Below are 20,431 nucleotides of genomic sequence, written 5' to 3'. Positions count from 1 at the left end.
AGACTAACTCTTTAATGATTACCCTTTAATATATTTTCTGAATGCATGCCTTGTGCAGGTATTACTTATTATTCAAGAAAAAATTTTTCGAAAAAGAATTTTAAATGCACTATAAAGAGGAAAGATTAGAGGCATGGAAAACAAATTATTGTAACAACAGCCTAGGAGAACAGTAAAAGCCAGACTAATAAAATGAGAATGGAAAGGAAGAACAGATCACAAAAACATGGCAGAGATAAAACCAAAAGGACTTGGAACTTTCTACCAGGAAACAGAAAAGAGTTAACCCTGCACCTGCATGCAAGCAACTAAAGGTAACTGGAGAAAAAACACAATTGTACTAATTATTCAACTGAGCACCCAGTAACACCTGCAACTGTCTCACCAATAATTTCACTTTGCAATTGTCTCAGATGACCATTTCATGCCTTTTTCCTTCTTAAATTTCTAAAACCTGTCCTCCTCACCCATCTCAGCTTCTTATAACAAAAGGAAATCAGAAGCAACCTGACAAGAATGACCTTATCTTCCTACCAACACATCTGTACCCGCAAAGCCCTATCCCATGCCCTTCCCATTAAAACATGATTATTCCCACTCTTCTCTGTGGCCAACCTCTATACCTGTGTCCTGTATTTCATCTTGCTTGCCTTCGTAATAACTTTCCTCCATTATACCTTCTTCCTGCATCATCAATTTCTTCCTTTTTTTTTGAGACATTCCCAGGAAAGCCCACCCTGACCTCAAGCTTACCTCCAACTACCATGTCTTATTTCAACATTCTTCTTCTTAACAGAAAAAAACCCTTAAATTATTTGTCTGTAATTACGGTTGCTACTCCCTCTTCCCTTCATCTCCTTTTAAATCACTCTATTCAGACTTTTCTCCCCAACACTCCACTGAAACCACAACAACTGGATTCCCATTCTTTACCATCTTATGTACCCTCCACAATATCTGAAAAGTTGAGAACTCTTCCTTTAAGTGGTTCATTCACTTGGCTTCCAGGATATTCCTCTCTGCTGGAAGCGCCTTCCATTTCCTTTACTGGTTGCTCCTCTACTTCTTGCCCTCTAAATGTTGAAAATGTCCTCAGATTCAGCCAAGGATTTCCCTCAATTTTGGTCATTTTAAGTTTCAGTTCCTGAATTTGTATTTGGTCCTTTTACAATCTGCCATGTCATTTTCATAACAATCCCCAACTCTCTTGTTAAAAATTTTCAACCTTGGCTTTTTCCTTCCAGACCATAGTAAAACAATTGTTTAAATCCATATGTGGTATATAAAGTCCCAGTAAGTCTTACTTCTATTGTCTGATGTTTCTGCTGGTTCTCACTCATGGCATGTCATCTCCTCATACGCCCAACTACCTCTGATTCTGTGCTAGACACTGCATTTGAAAAATCAAGGAAAATAATCTGAGGCTCAAGATACTATTTTCCAATCTTTTCTTTATCTATATTCTTTCTGTATTAAGCTACTAATTTTCAAACCAGTTGTACTTCAAAATCTCTTGGGGGCTTTTAAAATACATCTTTCCTAGGCCTAATGCAGCAATTAAATTAGAATTGGGAGGATGCTCAACACAAATTGTTGGCATTTTTAAAAAGTTCCCTGTGAGAGAGAGCAGACAGCAGAAGCAAGAACTACAATTCTGCAGCCTGTGGAAGGAAAACCACATTCACAGAAACACAGACAAAATGAAAAGCCAGAGGACTATGTACCAGATGAAGGAACAACACATAAAACCCCAGAAAAGCTAAATGGAGATAAGCAACCTTCCAGAAAAAGAATTTAGAATGATAGTGAAGATGATCCAGGACCTCAGAAAAAGAATGGAGGCAAAGACTAAGAAGACATAAGAAATGTTTAACAAAGACCTAGAAGAATTAAAGAAAAAACATCTAGAAGAATTAAAGAACAAACAAACAGCAATGAACAATACGACAACTGAAATGAAAAATACACTAGAAGGAATCAATAGCAGAATAACTGAGGCAGAAGACCAGATAAGTGACCTGGAAGACAGAATGGTGGAATTCACCGCTGCAGAACAGAATAAAGGAAAAAGGATGAAAAGAAATAAAGACAGCATAAGAGACCTCTGGGACAACATTAAATCCAACAACATTTGCATTACAGGGGTCCCAGAAGGAGAAGAGAGAGATAAAGGACCAGAGAAAATATATGAAGAGATTATAGTCGAAAACTTCCCTAACATGGGAAAGGAAAAACCCACCCAAGTCCAGGAAGCACAGAGAGTCCCATGCAGGATAAACCCAAGAAGAAACAAGCCAAGACACATAGTAATCAAATCAATAAAAATTAAAGACAAAGAATAATATCGAAAGCAGCAAGGGAAAAATGACAAATAACATACAAGGGAACTCCCATAAGGTTAACAGCTGATTTCTCAACAAAAACTCTACAAGCCAGAAGGGAATGGCATGACATATTTGAAGTGATGAAAGGGAAGAACCTACAACCAAAATTACTCTACCCAGCAAGAATCTCATTCAGATTCAATGGAGAAATCAAAACTTTTACAGATAAGCAAAAGCTAAGAGAATTCAGCACCACCAAACCAGCTCTACAACAAATGCTAAAGGAACTTCTCTAAGTGGGAAACACAAGAGAAGAAAAGGACCTACAAAAACAAACCCAAAACAATTAAGAAAATGATCACAGGAACATACATATCGATAATTACCTTAAACGTGAATGGATTAAATGCTCCAACCAAAAGACACAGGCTCACTGAATGAATACAAAAACAAGACCCATATATATGCTGTCTACAAGACACCCACTTCAGACCTAGGGACACATACAGACTGAAAGTGAGGGGATGGAAAAAGATATTCCATGCAAATGGAAATCAAAAGAAAGCTGGAGTAGCAATACTCATATATTAGATAAAACAGACTTTAAAATAAAGAATGTTACAAGAGACAAGGATGGACACTACATAATGATCAAGGGATCAATCCAAGAAAAAGATATAACAATTATATATGCACCCAACATAGGAGCACCTCAATACATAAGGCAACTGCTAACAGCTATAAAAGAGGAAATCGACAGTAACACAATAATAGTGGGGGACTTTAACACCTCACTTACACCAATAGACAGATCATCCAAAATGAAAATAAATAAGGAAACACAAGCTTTAAATGACACAATAGACCAGATAGATCTAATTGATATTTATAGGACATTCCATCCAAAAACAGCAGATTACACTTCTCAAGTGCGCACAGAACGTTCTCCAGGATAGATCACATCTTGGGTCACAAATCAAGCCTCAGTAAATTTAAGAAAACTGAAGTCATATCAAGCACCTTTTCTGACCACAACTCTGTGAGATTAGAAATGAATTACAGGGGGAAAAAAAAACCGTAAAAACCACAAACACATGGAGGCTAAACAATATGTTACTAAATAACCAAGAGATCACTGAAGAAATCAAAGAGGAGATCAAAAAATACCCAGAGACAAATGACAATGAAAACACGACCATCCAAAACCTATAGGATGCAGCAAAAGCAGTTCTAAGAGGGAAGTTTATAGCTATACAAGCCTACCTCAAGAACAAGAAAAATCTCAAATATACAATCTAACCTTACACCTAAAGGAACTAGAGAAAGAAGAACAAAAAAACGCCAAAGTTAGCAAAAGGAAAGAAATCATAAAGATCAGAGCACAAATAAATGAATTCAAAACAAAGAAAATAACAAAGATCACTAAAACTGAAATCTGGTTCTTTGAGAAGGTAAACAAAATTGATAAACCATTAGCCAGATTCATCAAGAAAATGAGGGAGAGGACTCAAATCAATAAAATTAGAAGTGAAAAAGGAGGAGTTACAACAGACACAGCAGAAAGACAAAGCATCCTAAGAGACTACTACAAGCAACTCTATGCCAATAAAATGGACAACCTGGCAGAAATGGGCAGATTTGTAGAAAGGTATAACTTTCCAACAATGAACCAGGAAGAAATAGAAAATATAAACAGACCAATCACAAGTAATGAAATTGAAACAGTGATTAAAAATCTTCCAACAAACAAAAGTCCAGGCAGGACCAGATGGCTTCACAGGTGAATTCTATCAAACATTTAGAGAAGAGCTAACACCCATCCTTCTCAAACTCTTCCAAAAAATTGCAGAGGAAGGAACACTCCCAAACTCATTCTATGAGGCCACCATCAAATCACCCTGATACCAAAACCAGAGGAAGATACTACAAAGAAAGAAAATTTACAGACCAATATCACTGATGAATATAGATGCAAAAATCCTCAACAAAATACTAGCAAACAGAATCCAACAACACAGTAAAAGGATCATACACCATGATCAAGTGGGATTTATCTCAGGGATGCAAGGATTCTTCAATATACGCAAATCAATGTGATACACCATATTAACAAATTGAAGAATAAAAACCATATGATCATCTCAATAGATGCAGAAAAAGCTTTTGACAAAATTCAACACCCATTTATGATAAAAACTCTACAGAAAGTGGGCACAGAGGGAACCTACCTCGGGCTTCCCTGGTGGCGCAGTGGTTGAGAGTCCACCTGCCAATGCAGGGGACAGGGGTTTGTGCCCCGGTCCGGGAAGATCCCACATGCCGCGGAGTGGCTGGGCCCGTGAGCCATGGCCGCTGAGCCTGCACGTCCGGAGCCTGTGCTCCGCAACGGGAGAGGCCACAACAGTGAGAGGCCCACATACCGCAAAAAAAAAAAAAAAAAGAAAAAGAAAGAGGGAACCTACCTCAACATAATAAAGGCCATATATGACAAACCCACAGCAAACATCATTCTCAATGGTGAAAAACTGAAAGCATTTCCTCTAAGATCAGGAACAAGACAAGGATGTCCACTCTCACCACTATTATTCAACACAGTTTTGGAAGTCCTAGCCACGGCAATCGAAGAAGAAAAAGAAAAGGAATACAAATTGGAAAAGAAGAAGGAAAACTGTCACCGTTTGCAGACGACATGATACCATACATAGAGAATCCTAAAGATACCACCAGAAAACTACTACAGCTAGTCAATGAATTTGGTAGAGTTGCAGGATACAAAATTAATTCACAGAAATCTCTTGCATTTATACACGAATGATGAAAAATCTGAAAGAGAAATTAAGGAAACACTCCCATCTACCATTGCAACAAAAAGAATAAAATACCTAGGAATAAACCTACCTAGGGAGACAAAAGACCTGTATGCAGAAAACTATAAGACACTGATGAAAGAAATTAAAGATTATACCAACAGAAGGAGATATATACCATGTTCTTGGATTGGAAGAATCAATATTGTGAAAATGACTATACTACCCAAAGCAATCTACAGATTCAATGCAATCCCTATCAAATTACCAATGGCATTTTTTACGGAACTAGAACAGAAAATCTTAAAATCTGTATGGAGACACAAAAGACCCCGAATAGCCAAAGCAGTCCTGAGGGAAAAAAACGGAGCTGGAGGAATCAGACTCCCTGACTTCAGACTGTACTACAAAGCTATAGTAATCAAGACAATACGGTACTTGCACAAAAACAGAAACACAGATCAATGGAACAAGATAGAAAGCCCAGAGATAAACCCACGCACCTATGGTCAACTCATCTATGACAAAGGAGGCAAGGATATACAATGGAGAAAAGACAATCTCTTCAATAAGCGGTGCTGGGAAAACTGGACAGCTACATGTAAAAGAATGAAATTAGAACACTCCCTAACACCATACACAAAAATAAACTCAAAATGGATTCGAGACCTAAATGTAAGACTGGACACTATAAAACTCTTAGAGGAAAACATAGGAAGAACACTCTTTGACATAAATCACAGCAAGATCTTTTTTGATCCACCTCCTAGAGTAATGGAAATAAAAATAAACAACGGGGACCTAAAGAAACTTCAAAGCCTTTGCACAGCAAAGGAAACCATAAACAAGACGAAAAGACAGCCCTCAAAATGGGAGAAAATACGCATCAATGGACAAAGGATTAATCTCCAAAATATATAAACAGCTCATGCAGCTCAATATTAAAAAAAAAACAACCCAATCCAAAAATGGGCAGAACACCTAAATAGACATTTCTCCAAAGAAGACATACGGATAGCCAAGAAGCACATGAAAAGCTACTCAACATCACTAATTATTAGAGAAATGCAAATCAAAACTACAATGAGGTATCACCTCACACCAGTTAGAATGGGCATCATCAGAAAATCTACAAACAACAAATGCTGGAGACAGTGTGGAAAAAAGGGAACCCTCTTGCACTGTTGGTGGGAATGTAAATTGATACAGCCACTATGGAGAACAGTACGGAGGTTCCTTAAAAAATTAAAAATAGAATTACCATATGATCCAGCAATCCCACTACTGGGCATATACCCAGAGAAAACCATAATTCAAAAAGAGACATGCACCCCCAATGTTCATTGCAGCACTATTTACAACAGCCAGGTCATGGAAGCAACCTAAATGCCCATCGACAGACGAATGGATAAAGAAGATGTGGGGGCTTCCCTGGTGGCACAGTGGTTGAGAGTCCACCTGCCGATGCAGGGGACACGGGTTCGTGCCCTGGTCCGGGAAGATCCCACATGCTGCAGAGCGGCTGGGCCCATGAGCCATGGCCGCTGAGCCTGCGCGTCCTAAGCCTGTGCTCCGCAACGGGAGAGGCCACAACAGTGAGAGGCCCGCGTACCGCAGAAAAAGAAAAGAAAAAAAAAAGAAGATCTGTACATATATACAATGGAATATTACTCAGCCATAAAAAGGAACGAAATTGGGTCATTTGTAGAGACGTGGATGGATCTAAAGACTGTCATACAGAGTGAAATAAATCAGAAAAATGAATATCATATTAATACATATATGTGGAACCTAGAAAAATGGTACAGATGAACCGGTTTGCAAGGCAAAATAGAGATACTGATGTAGAGAACAAACGTATGGACACCAAGGGGGGAAAGTGGCGGGGGGTGGTATGAATTGGGAGACTGGGATTGACATATATATACTAGTATGTATAAAACAGATAACTAATAAGAACCTGCTATATAAAAAAATGAATAAAATTCAAAAATTAAATTGAAACAAACAAACAAACAAGTTCCCTGTGAGATTCTACTATACAGCCAAAAAAGCTATGACCCCAATTTTTTCATCTGGTCACTTCTATCTACATTAAAGCCTCCCAAAATTTTATCTCTTGCTCGACCTGAGCTCCAGATTCTGATATACAACTCTTTACTTGAACCATCCACTTGGCTATCTAATAGACATTTCAAATTTAACAAAGCCACAGTCTTACTTCTCCCTTTACCCCTCCCTTCTCCAGGCTTTCCTTACTACTAGGCTTAGCCAGACTCACTATCTCCTTTTGCCTGTATTACTGCACTAGCCTTATCCTTACTCTTGTTATTCGAACCCCCAACCCCCATCACCACCTGCCACAGGGATCTGCCAGACTGATCTTCTTAAAACATAAAAACCTCCAATGTTTTCATATTAAAAAAAAAAAAAAACCCAAGTTCCTTATCATGGCTTTTATTATCCCTGCCTACTTCCAATCTCATATTCTGACTCCACACATTCACTAAATCCCAGCCACCTTTGCTCATTACTTTTCCTCCAGATGTCAATAAGACAGGCTCCTCAATGTTCAGATCTGAAATTCTTTTTCACCTCGTTATAAGGTTATTTCCTAACCACCCTACCTAAAATAACAACCAAGCTCCATGGTTTTCCCTATTCCCTACTATTCCATAACCCTAACTTTATTTTCTTCAAACACTAGTCATGTAAAATTACCGTGTTTGCTTATTTGTCTTCATCCACTAAAACACAAAATTTATGAGAGTGGGGACTTTTTCTCTTTTACTGTTGCAAAGAACCTAAAAAACATTACCTGGAGAACTGTAGTATAGACTCAAATATTTGTGGACTGAATGAATGATGACTGACTTCCCTAATCTTAGTTGCCAGTAAGATGGTACCATTCATCAGAGAATTTATGAGATTTATGAAGTGTCACATGTCAAGTACCCTCACATAAAATAAAGCTGGATACAAAATCTGTCCCCAAGAACCACTAAAATGGACAAAGTAGTTTAAAGACTAGCTTTAATAAAGTTATTCTCCTAATTAAAAATAATATGGAACTACAGAACAATGTATCGAAGAAGGCATATAATGAAAACCACACATTAATTATGTGCTTTCCATTCTGTTGTGTCCATCAAGAATTCTAATCTGCATTATTACTATTACATTATGAGGTAAATTCGTTTAATCATAAATTATACTATTTCAGAAAACAAAGAGAAATGTATTTAAAAACAGACACCAAGCAGCCATTTGTTGAAGATGCATCGATGAGTTAAACTAGTTGACCTCTCTAAGATTCCATGGTTTAAATAACAGAGATACATAATACTGTTAATATATATTCCAATGTTACTATATATACCATATAATAATACTACTATTCAATATTATACCTAAGATATTTGAGACCTCTAGAAGTATCATTGTCAATGGATTACTCATGGATCTGTCAACACTAATTTTCCACAGGATACTAAGAAAATAACAAGTGTGACCAAAAACATACATTAAAATGATTTATTTTAAAAGACAGTGTACTCTAGATATTTTTCTAGGCATAGGTATTATAATTTGAAATTCCCAACTTCTTGCACAAATTCTTGAATTGCATCAGATGACTTGTAAATCAATACAAACTGAGTTCAAAAACTATGGTTCAAAGTTTCTAAATTATTTTACTCAAAAAAAAAAGTCTAGGGCTTCCCTGGTGGTGCAGTGGTTGAGAGTCCGCCTGCCGATGCAGGGGACACGGGTTCGTGCCCCGGTCCAAGAAGATCCCACATGCCGCGGAGTGGCTGGGCCCGTGAGCCATGGCCGCTGAGCCTGCGCGTCCGGAGCCTGTGCTCCGCAACGGGAGAGGCCACGACAGTGAGAGGCCCGCGTACCGCAAAAAAAAAAAAAAAAAAAAAAAAAAGTCTAGTAAGAACTTACATGTACTAAAACTCACCACTAAACAAACTTAATGGCAAACAAATGGAGAAAATATCTGTGGTGTGTGACAAAAGACTGATGTCCTTAACATAAAGATGTCTTTTAAAAATGTCTTACAAATCAGTAGTGAGGGAAAAACAAGCAAAAAACATGAAAGGATAATGACCAAACACAAATAGACAATAAACATGCAAAAATGTTCAAGTTCCCCAATAATAAATGAATGTATTAGAGTCTATTTTTACCACCCCAAAACTGCCATTTGATAAAATGACATCCCAGTACAAAAAACCCCATCCTCGCAAACAATGGGGGTGAAAGAGCGTTTCTGCAGTATATATAAAAGCCTTAAATTCTTCTGCATAAGGAAATGATCAGAAGTGTGAGCAAAGATTTCTATGTAATGGGAAAAAAATGAAAAATAACCTAAACACCTAACAAGAGAGGATTAGTTAAATCATGAAATATCCTCACCAAAATACTTAGTAATGAAACTAAATAATCATGTTGTGGAAAACTAATGATCTGGGAAATGCACACAATATATTATTTGGAAAAAAAAGATAAAGTGTGTATATGACCTCAATTTTAAAGTGACCCCAAAGTGTAAAGACACAGTATGCAATATGCACCAAAAAAAGACCAGAAGATTATACAGGCAATTTACCAACTTTATTGGTTGTAGGATTACTAATTTTTTTTCTTCTCAGGACTGTCCTTAATTTCTACATCTGATATTAGTCTTTTTCTTTGCTATACTTCTTTTCCTTTCCTATTTTCTGTTGGATTGATAATTTTCTACCTCCTGCCCCAGTTTAGAAGTTAAAAATTGCACTTTTGCAATAGACAGAACACAGAGGGTCTCCAGGGTAGTAAAAATACTCTTACTATACCATAATGATGGATATGTTATTATACACTTGTCCAAACTCAAATAATGTACAACACCAAGAGTGAACCATTATGTAAACTATGGACTTTGTGTAATTATGATGTATTAACATAGGTTCATCAGTTTTAACAAATGTATCACTATGGTGAGAGACGTCATGATGGGGGATGCTATGCATGTGTAGGGGCAGAAGGTAGATGGAAAATCTCTGTACCTCCTCTTCAATGTTGCTGTGAACCTAAAACTGCTCTAAAAAAAGTCTTAATTTAAAAAAATATATATATATAAAATCACACTTTTGTTCTCTTAATTACTTATATCCAAATTATAAATTGATGTAAAATGGCTAAAACTATTTTCTATAAAGCTGATCCTCCTAAAAATGACAAGAACCTCTACCCAGGAACCAATCCCCACAAGTCCCACACCGCTATTTCTTTTTTAGGCTTAGTATTCCATTTCTTAACAATATAAATATTAATTTCCAAGAATAATGAATACCATGTATTAAAATACAACTGATAAAAAATGAGTTCACCATGATACACCAAAGGAAAAAAAAAAGAGAGAGAGAGAACCTCTGATGGCAGCTAAGACACCAACTCATTCTGAAAACAGATAAATAAAAGGAATGGATTTAATAGCTTATCCTGCCTTTCTTGTACAAACTGTGCTTCGGGGGTAACCAAATAGCTAACAAGGGAAGGATCTTTTCAGAAAAAAATCACAGCTTAACACAAAAGGACTGAGAAAATTAGAAAAATCACCATTTTGCAAATCTTAATGAAATAATGAATCCAAGTTACAACAATGAAAAGCTGCTAAAACTATTATTTGAAAAGCTGAGACTTGGAGGCACATGAACCAATAAAAGACACAGTGCTTGTTTGAATCCTAACTTGATCAATTCTAAAAAGGTATTTTTAATCATTTGGGGAAAACTAAACATTACAAGGCTATTAAATAATACTAAAGGATAACTATAAATTTAGGGTATTGTAAATAATGGTACTTTGGTTATGTTTCTTAAAATCCTTAACATTAGCGCAGCAGTTTTCAAACTTCTCGATATCAGAATCACTTTAAGTTTTTAAAAATTACTGAGGACTTCAAAGAGTTTTTGTTTATGTGAGTAACACCTATTTGCCAGAGAACAAGGGTAAAGGAGAATGGCTGACTATGAAGTTGCATATGGGAATGGAGAGAGGTGGTAAAATGATACTATATCTTAATTATGGTGGTGATTATACAACTGTGTTCAGTTACTGAAAGTACAGAATGGTGCACTAAAATTTTAGAAGGAATTTTACTGTATGTAAATTATGTTGTTTCTGTAACTTAAAGTTACTAGTGTTTTACGGTCAGTTAAATTATTAATTTTTTACCCACTGTAATCACTACTATGTCCTCATTTCCTCTGGATCCATTTTTCTACTTAACACTTCAGTAGTTAGTTTCATAAGGGTCTTTGAATAATAAACTTTCAGTCCTTGATTATTTTAAATATCTTCATTATATTCTAACTCTTAAGTAGGATTTTTAATTGCATACAGAATTCTTGCCTGCTGGTTACTTTCTCTCAGTGCTATAAAGATACTACTACATGATCTTCTGGTATGTGTGTGGCTGATGAGAAGTTTGTAGGTCTGTAATTTGTTAGCAATATGACTTTTCTGTTAAAATTTAAGATTATCTTTCTCCAAAATTTTAGTTTAAGACAGGGGTGGACTTATTTTTATCTTTCTTAATACTTGAAGCAAAATTTTCATCTGTAAACTATGTATCTCCAACACCAGAAAATTCTCAGCCATTATCTCATCCAACACTGCTTCTCTTGCCATTCACTCTATTCTCTTTTTCTGAAAATCTTATGTTGGTGACTCTCAATCTTTCAAGTCTCTACCTGTTCATTATCTCTAAACTATATTCTGGGTAAATTTCTAAGTATATTACTATTCACTCATTTTTTTCTATGTCCAGCCTAAAGATTCTCCTGTTTGTCCCGCCAAATTTTTCTATTTCATCTAAACAATGCTATCAAGACATACCACTACTAGTAAAAAAGAAAAAGCACTGTAAATTAAACACTGACATGCCATGGTCGGTAAGATATACTCATATCTCAGAAGAAATGTTAAAACGTTAAACAATTCGTGTCTTTGAATCAATGAAATATGCTTCTCCTTTCTAGGATTTCTGGTTGTTTCTTTTACACATCTACCTTTTTTGTTTCACAACTTCTTTTCTAAAGATGCTACAGCTTCCTTTATCTCATTGACAGGTATAAACATACTGATTTTAAAGTCTTTCACAGATTTTTAAATTATCTTTCTTTAATTGGACATGAATTCATCTCTTGATTGTTGATTTTACTGGCTATCTTTCATAGATTTTCCCTTCATCATGTATTTTGCAATTTTGGTTTTCAGGCTTATACTGAGTATAATTTTTCTCTCTGCATTATACCTCCATGCCTGGCATTTTTCCAAGTGTTTCCACCAAGTCTGTCTGGCCCTAATGTAGACCTAGGTCTTTTATTGGCTTCAGAGCTAATACTGGAGATGTCATAAATCTAGACACCAAGTTAATCGCTCAATGGTTCAGACTGGTTCAGAATCTGATCACAAGATTGTTGATGTCCTCCTATTTCCCCATGTCCTCTTCTCATTTCTGTAAGTGTACAGCCTCATTTAAGCTGTACCTTAGAGTAACAGACAGCAACAAACTTTTTTTTTTTTTTTAAGCTCACCTCTACAAAAAGGAATCCTACGCCAGGCCCTGGTTTTAGGCAGTGAATTTGACTCTTAGCTCTTTCTCATGTGGGGTCTTTTTAACTATATTAATAGATAATTAAATAGAATATAATTCCTGACCTAAATACTTAACAGGTATGGTCACCCTACCAAAAAAAGTAACTAAAAATTAAGCAGGATAAAAAAAAACTGTACAAGCAGTATAGTTATGACAATATTTTAAAATGTGCATGACACCAAGCTTTACATATACCCAATCTTAGAGGATAAGCCAAAATCGGGTAGAGAACTAAAATTTGAGAAACTGGCTAAGTCTTGGCTTGAATTTGGGAGAAATTTTCTCACTCGAAAAGATGTCAGAAAGATCGCCTAGCTTCAAATACACAGCAAATGGTAGAGTAAAAATTAAATTTCAAAAACAGCATGCATTTCTCAGTGGGCAAGGAAAAGAAATAAAGGGAGTGAGTGGGGTTGCAGCTTGGGGCCCAATGAGCTCTATGTTCCAAGGAAGATGGGGGTTTGGTTTCTAAGGGATAAGAGGCACTAAACATACCCCTCATGAGGAGAGACCCTGAATCAGATTCACTTCTTAAAACAGGCTGGAATAGAGGTCATTTTTGTGAAAGAGGAGCTTAGAAAAAAGGTCAAAGAAATTGCAGAGTCCTAGTAAAAAAAAACGGTGTGGTCTCATTTATTTGGGAAATGTGTTACATTGTTTCCATACTCACCAAAATGCAAACCAATGGTGTCAAAATTTTAAGCAGTTCATCTGTGCATACTATGCTCTAACACCGATAAAGGTTTTTTTTACTGATTTTTCATGTAAGAAAACACATCCTAAAATAATTTCTTCCTTCTTGACAATTAAAAAGACAGTACACCAAGGGGTAGTTTTCCTATTACCAAATTATCCCCAAATTACAACTTCCTGGTTTTTATTTCTAAATATGCTGTTATGTACTATGCAGCATTTTTTTTCTGATTCTCTTTAACTTTTATTTTCTCAAGTTCTTTCCCCATTCCTTTAAAATCTGGAAAAAAATTCAAATTTAATGGCCTTCTGGAGTGCTTATTTTACCCTCCCTTGCCAACATACAATAAATTATCATCCTAAAAATTCGATTTTGTATTTAATTCAAACACTGTTGCTATTTTGATAGTATTTTGGAAATAAATTATTGTACTGAGCACTTAGTGCTTTATATCAATCTAATTTCATGACCAACATACATCCACAAAATTACAAATAAATTCTCTAGAGGTGTTTTTCTAACATGTATAGATCTCCATAACTTTAACTTTGTGGAAGCTTTAAAAACTGGTTTCTAAAAACTATCTCCTATGTCCTCAGAAGTCTGTCATCTACCAGTATTCTCAAACTTTTTGGTCTCAGGACTCCTTCTAAACTCTTAAATATTACTGAGGTCCCCAAAAAGCTTTTGTTAATGTAGGGTATTTATTTTGATATTTACTGTATTAGGAATTAGAAGAGAAATTTTTAATGTTTTGATTCATTTGAAAACAATAAATCCATTAAATGTTAACACAAATTAAGATTTTATGAAAAACAACTATTTTCCAAAAACATACATAAAAGTTTAATGAGGAGAGAGGTCATGTTTCACATTTTTGCAAATCTCTTTAATATCTAGGTTAAAAGAAGACAACTGGAGTTTCACATTTGCTTTTGCAGTGTGTTGCAATACGTGGTTTGGGTTGAAGCATATGAAGAATATCTAGTTTCACAAAGATATGTGGCTGGAAAAAGAAGTAATCTGATAGTCTTTCAGCCAATTGTGGTTATTCTTCTTGGATACTATACCAAATCTGACAAGTGCTAAATTTCTTAAAGGTCAGTTGTAATGTAGAATCTGAAACTATATTGGTAAACTTTCCACATGCTTGTTGTTGGCCTATCTTGAACTCTGAACAGATGGATCTTTTACCCATGCAGGATTTTGTAACATGAGCTGATCATCTGAAAACTACTGGTTCACTCAGTTATCATAAAGATCTTCCAAATGATGGCATATTTCATTATAATACAGTATCCCCCAAAATGCTATTTATTAATATTAATATCACTGTCCATTTCATCATAAAAGTATGTAATTATTAACAAGTTACCAAGTTCATAGTAGTAGATTCAAGTTTTCCAAAATTCTAATTTTCACTGGAAAGCCCAAATTTTATCATTGGTAGCAAACAGTCAAGTTTTTTTCCTTTTAAGGACAGGCTCACTTAATTCATTATACTTTTTAGAAAATATCTGTCACTTAAGTACATGAGTCTCTCAATAACCATAGTTTGTCAGTCTTTCAAGTAAAATGTGTTTCCAAAAAATAGCACCTAGTTCAGCTTGCAACTCATACAATTGCTCAATTGAAAACAATATATATTTTTTCAAAGATAATCATCTTATTTTGGTATGCAGAAGTGCTTTATTAAAGTATACTTCCCATTTTGTCATAAAGAATATTACAAAGACATGCAGCAGGAACTACAAATCAGAAACACAATGAGATACCACTTCACACCCATTCTTAGTATATCTAAAATCAAAAAGGAGGACAATGATAAATGTTGGTGGGGATATAGAAAAACCGGAACCCTTTTGCTGGTGAGAATGTAAAATGGTACAGTCACTTTGGAAAAACAGTTTGGCAGTTCCTCAAAATGTTAACATACAACCCAGCAATTCCACTGCTAAGTATATACCCAAAAGAAACAAAAACATGTCCACACCAAAAAACTGTACACGAACGTTCATAGCAGCATTATTCTTAATAGCTAAAAAATGGAAATGTTGTTCATCAATGGATAAAGGAATAAAATGTGGTATATCCATACAATGGAATATTATACAACCACAAAAAAGAACAAAGTACGTTTAAAGGCTACAAGACAGATGAACCCTAAAAATATTATGGTAAATTAAAAGTCAGACACAGTGAGCCACATACTGTATGATTCCACTGATAAGATATAATAGGCAAATCTAAAGAGACAGAAAGTAGATTAGTGGTTGCTGGGGGGCTCAGGGGACGGGGCAGGGAATGTGGAGTGACTGCTAATGGGTATGCGGTTTGGGGGAGGTGCTGAAAATGTTCTAAAAATAGAGAGTGGTGATGGGTGCATCAGTCTGTGCCTATATTAAAAACCACTAAACTATATACTTTAAAGGGCGAGTTTTATAGTATGTGAATTATATTTCAATAAAGCTATTATTTTAAAAAGGACATGCAGCATTCAAGGGTCAAGGTTTAGTAAAAATAACTCTTTTGACTTGTTCATCAAGGTCATTGCTCAGTGAAGCTAGCTAGCATTTTTCTTTAACTGCAAGTGGATGGTCATAAAGAATACAACTACTAGTACAGTTTAGCATCACAGCTTTGATTTGCGCTAAAACACAGCAGTTTTAGCCACCATCAGTGAAAATGTCTATACAAGAAAAAAGGCAAATAAACTGTACTATTTTTATGAAAAGTAGTTTGATATCAAGGACCTCTGACAGGGTCTCAGGGATCCTCAGAGATCCACAGACCACACTTTGAGAATGCTGCTCTAAACCATAGCTTCAGAAGGCTCAAATGCAATTAAAGGCTTTCTAAGCACAGACAATTCCTATTTTCTAAGTATATATCACAAATTCCTCAAAAGAAAAAATACTATTACTTCAAAAAATTAAATCCAAGTGTCCCAATTTAAGAGTTTAGAATCACTGACTCAGTGGAAGGTTATAACAGCACAATCTCCACAAAAACCCAAATAATGACGTAAAAGTAAAAGTAAGAATTTAGTGTACAACAAAGGATTCAATAAAACACTATCTAAATAAATAACAGCACTAAGGTAATGAGGATACTATCTTTTAAAAGAGATTTATATTTTTATTATTAAATAATTATGTACTACTTAATTCTTAACACAACAAAGAGTAGACTTCCAAAATTTCTACCCATGCTATCAATAATAACATATCTAACACAGCTAGGTTTAAGTACTTCACACTTGTAAGAATAAACTATCACAGAACTGAAGAATTTTAGGTCTAGAAGGTACCCTAGATATAGTTACCTAGGCCAACAGCTGCATTTTACATGCTGAGAAAACTGAGTTTGCAAGAGAAAAAGTAACTTAGCCAAAACCACACAGGCTAGCTAATGGGTGAGACAGCATAAACAGTACCTACTCCCAGTACCATGTTTTCACTATACCAACCTGATTGCCCAACCAAATAAAATGCATAGAACATTTAATTTACATCACACCAAGAACAGCCAAGACACCTTACATGCCAAATAAAAATTCTGTGATGCTTGAGAGTACCAATCAGATGTGAAAAAATGTACAAAACTAAGTGACGAAAAACAAATGTAATTGGCATAACAGAGAAATGAATCTTTGACTTCAAAAACTACAATCTTTCAATGAAGAACAATTTGAAACACGTTTTGGTGTTGACTTTTCACAAAGACACAGGGAAATGTATCATCACCTTTAAAGACAGCCAGATACTGATGAACACCTCACTGAACTTATCTATAGCATGACATGACTTGGAAAACTCACCTGCAGGACTGTCAGCATTCTCTCCGGGGTGTAGTTGTATACCAGTAGAATCTATAGAGTTTACTGTAACTGTCTGTAGATTTGGCAACTGACCAGTGCTTAGACTAACTGGAGTTGAAGTCAAGGCTCCACCTGCTGCAACTTGACCAAGCGTGAGTGTCTGAACAGGCGTCAAAGTTATTTGTTGGGCAGCAGTATTCTGTATTTGCAAATTCTGCAAGTTCTGAACCCCTTGTACTTGAAATGTTTGCCAAGTTATCTGTCCAGAAGGGGTCACTGTCTGTGCCTGAATTAAAAAGGTTCCAGGATTCAGCTGCAACTGAAGATTTTGCAAAGCCTGTTGTGATATATTCTGACCACTGGCTTGCACACCATGGATTGTCTGTGGTGTAATACCTTGCACAATTTGGGCTTGACTGGTTGGCTGCTGAGACTCTTGAAGTTGCAGATGTTGTACAACAGGCTGTGCTGTAGAAACCTGAATATTCTGAGCCTGTGTCTCTTCAGAAACAGGCGACTGGATATAATTTCCCTGAAGATCTGAAGAATGGACTTGCCCACTAGTAGTAGTCAAGCTATTTGTATTTTGTTGTAATATACCTGTACTATCTATAGTAACAGGCAACTGTGATGAAGAGGATGTTGGCACAAATAAATCTGTCTCAGTATTAGTTTCATTAATATCAGGAGAAACCCGCTCACCAGTCCTTTCTGAATTGTCTGAACTATCCATAGCTTGTCCTGTGTTTATCAAATGTCCATCAGCATTAATGCCTGCGGTCATTGTCTGAGAACTGCCCGAGAGTCCCAAAGAATCTAGATCGACACTATTGATTGGTACAAAGGTAATATTTCCTGGAAGACCAAGAGGCACATTAGCAACTACTTGGGTTTGGCCAGGAAAGGATGAACCACCAATTGCAACTCCCTGAACCTGGACTTGACCAGTCTGTGGTATGAGATTCTGGATATTAGCAGGAGGTGTTCCAGAGGCAAGCAAGGTTTGATTAGAGCCAGGAATGATCTGAATTTGACCACTTTCTTGATTTATACCCCCATTATCTGAAGAGCCTGTGAAACCAATCTGAACCTGCTGACCATCTGATGACTGAATCTGTGGTATTACTTGATACTGAACATTGGACACTGTACCATTTGATGAATCTGATCCTGGTGCAACTGAAAATATTTGCTGATTCTGCAAATTCTGAAGGGGAAGGACATACTGCCCACTGGAAGTAGCAGCACTTGGAATCTGTACTAGATTACCAGCTTCATCTTTTATAGTTGTAGGTGTGGCTGACAAAACCTCCCATCGGTTTGGTGCTCCTCCTAACTGTGCAGAAGCCAAATCACCTGTCTGGATAAAGAAAACAAAAAATGTTATGTGATATGTATTTGTGGTACATTTAATCCAATCCTCAAAAAACTGATATAAATCCTACCACCTGAAAATAAAAGTTCTCTTAGTAACACAACACAGCTCAAATACAGAAGTACTATATAAACTACAATAATCATCATTTCCAATTTTGTTAGTTATTGCAAAGATAAGCCATGCTATCTGAGCAGGAAAAAAGTTCAATTAGAATATTATTTGTTTTATGACTACCAACTGATTTTCTAATCCCTCACCTATGATCTACAGTTAAAAATAAATAAGTAAAAGTAGAAGTAGCTAGAGAAAAGATTACGGACAGCTCAAACCAAACATACCTCACTGAAAAGAGTTCAAAAGGTATAAAACTTACTAAAAACATACCACTAAATCAGGTACATTACATACGCATACGAAAAAGAAATATCAGAGCAGTGTCATCAGTTCCCTGAGTTAGAAAAAGTTAAGATTTGTATATTACTGCTATCAATGTAATTGATAGCAACCTTAAATCAAACAATTAAAGCTACTCTTTCATGGCATGTATTAAGGTACTCCAGAGTAAACTCAGGGTGAGGGCGATTCCTTTAGTGAGCCATCAAATTCTTTTTCCCATGAACTACTAAAAAAATATGAGACCTTAAAAAATTTTAATGAGGAAAGGTTATTGCCCTGTGACCACCACTGCAAAGTCAGCCCATCTGAAAGGTTTTTCTAGAATCTAAAAGCTGGAGGATATAGACTTGCTTTACCTACTATTTCTACCTAAGTCTGGAGAAGAATGCTAGACATATACATTTTGTATTCTGTGACCTGCTAGAATCTCAGATATCATCTCCATATTTTATGGATTAGACAAGACTAGAAAAATACTAATGGAGGAAAGTAGAAAGCAATAAAACCCAACAAATCAATGTCAAATTTTTTTTTGACATTGACATTCAAAGGGTAAATTTTTTAAGGAATAATAACAGTAACATCTAACATTTGAACCGTTCTTTTATATGCCAAAAACCACTTTTATATGCCAAGAACCATGATAGGGATTTATAAGATTATATCACCTGTTGCTTACAACTATCCTATGAGGTATTATGACTATCCCCATATCACAGATGACAAAATTGACAGACAAAATCACACAGCTATCAAATGGCCAAAACAGGATTTAAAACTAAGCCAGTCTAACTCCAGAAGCCAGGCTCTTAAATACTATACCATACTTGTCTCCCACTAAGACCAGGGGTAAATATGTGGGGAATGAGACCCTATATGAATTAATCACCATCAAAATAATGCCATCCCTAACCCATTTCCTTCTAGATCTGTATATGATTTCCCATAACTCCACACACCACTAGACAATGAGAACATGAGCATATCTAGCCCAGAATTCTCAACCTAGGATCCATGCCTGGGATTCAAGGGATCTTTAAATCCTCTAAAATAGCATACCAACTTTTTGATAGAGGGCCTGGGGTGGGGGTGGGGGCAATGGTATCTAGAGTTTCTTCATATTCTCACAGGGGGGTCTTGTGACCATAAAAAAAAAAAAGGTTAAGACAAATACTGTTCTCTCAACATAAACCATTCCACAAAATTTAATACAAATATTGTACAACCAGATGAACCTAAAAATTTAAGAAGACTCACTACCTAATTTTCATGTACACACACAGTTGAAGAGTATATATTTCAATAGATGAACCACAGTGTAATGACTCCATTCAAGACATTTGAGCCTATCTGCCAAGATG

The 20,431-nt window shown here is 35.9% G+C and overlaps 1 protein-coding gene across 1 annotated transcript in view; it reads right to left on the bottom strand.

The window, feature by feature from the left end:
• Positions 1-20,431, bottom strand: part of SP3 (Sp3 transcription factor) — a 64,025-nt gene that overhangs the window by 34,579 nt on the left and 9,015 nt on the right. The window contains exon 4 of the mRNA XM_060016571.2: positions 17,297-18,656. Within this exon, the coding sequence (XP_059872554.1) occupies positions 17,297-18,656 (1,360 nt within the window). The remainder of the gene's footprint in view (positions 1-17,296; positions 18,657-20,431) is intronic.

Source organism: Delphinus delphis, chromosome 7 (genome assembly GCF_949987515.2).
Source record: "Delphinus delphis chromosome 7, mDelDel1.2, whole genome shotgun sequence".
Lineage (NCBI taxonomy): Eukaryota > Metazoa > Chordata > Mammalia > Artiodactyla > Delphinidae > Delphinus > Delphinus delphis.
This window is presented reverse-complemented; position numbering and strand designations above follow the sequence as displayed.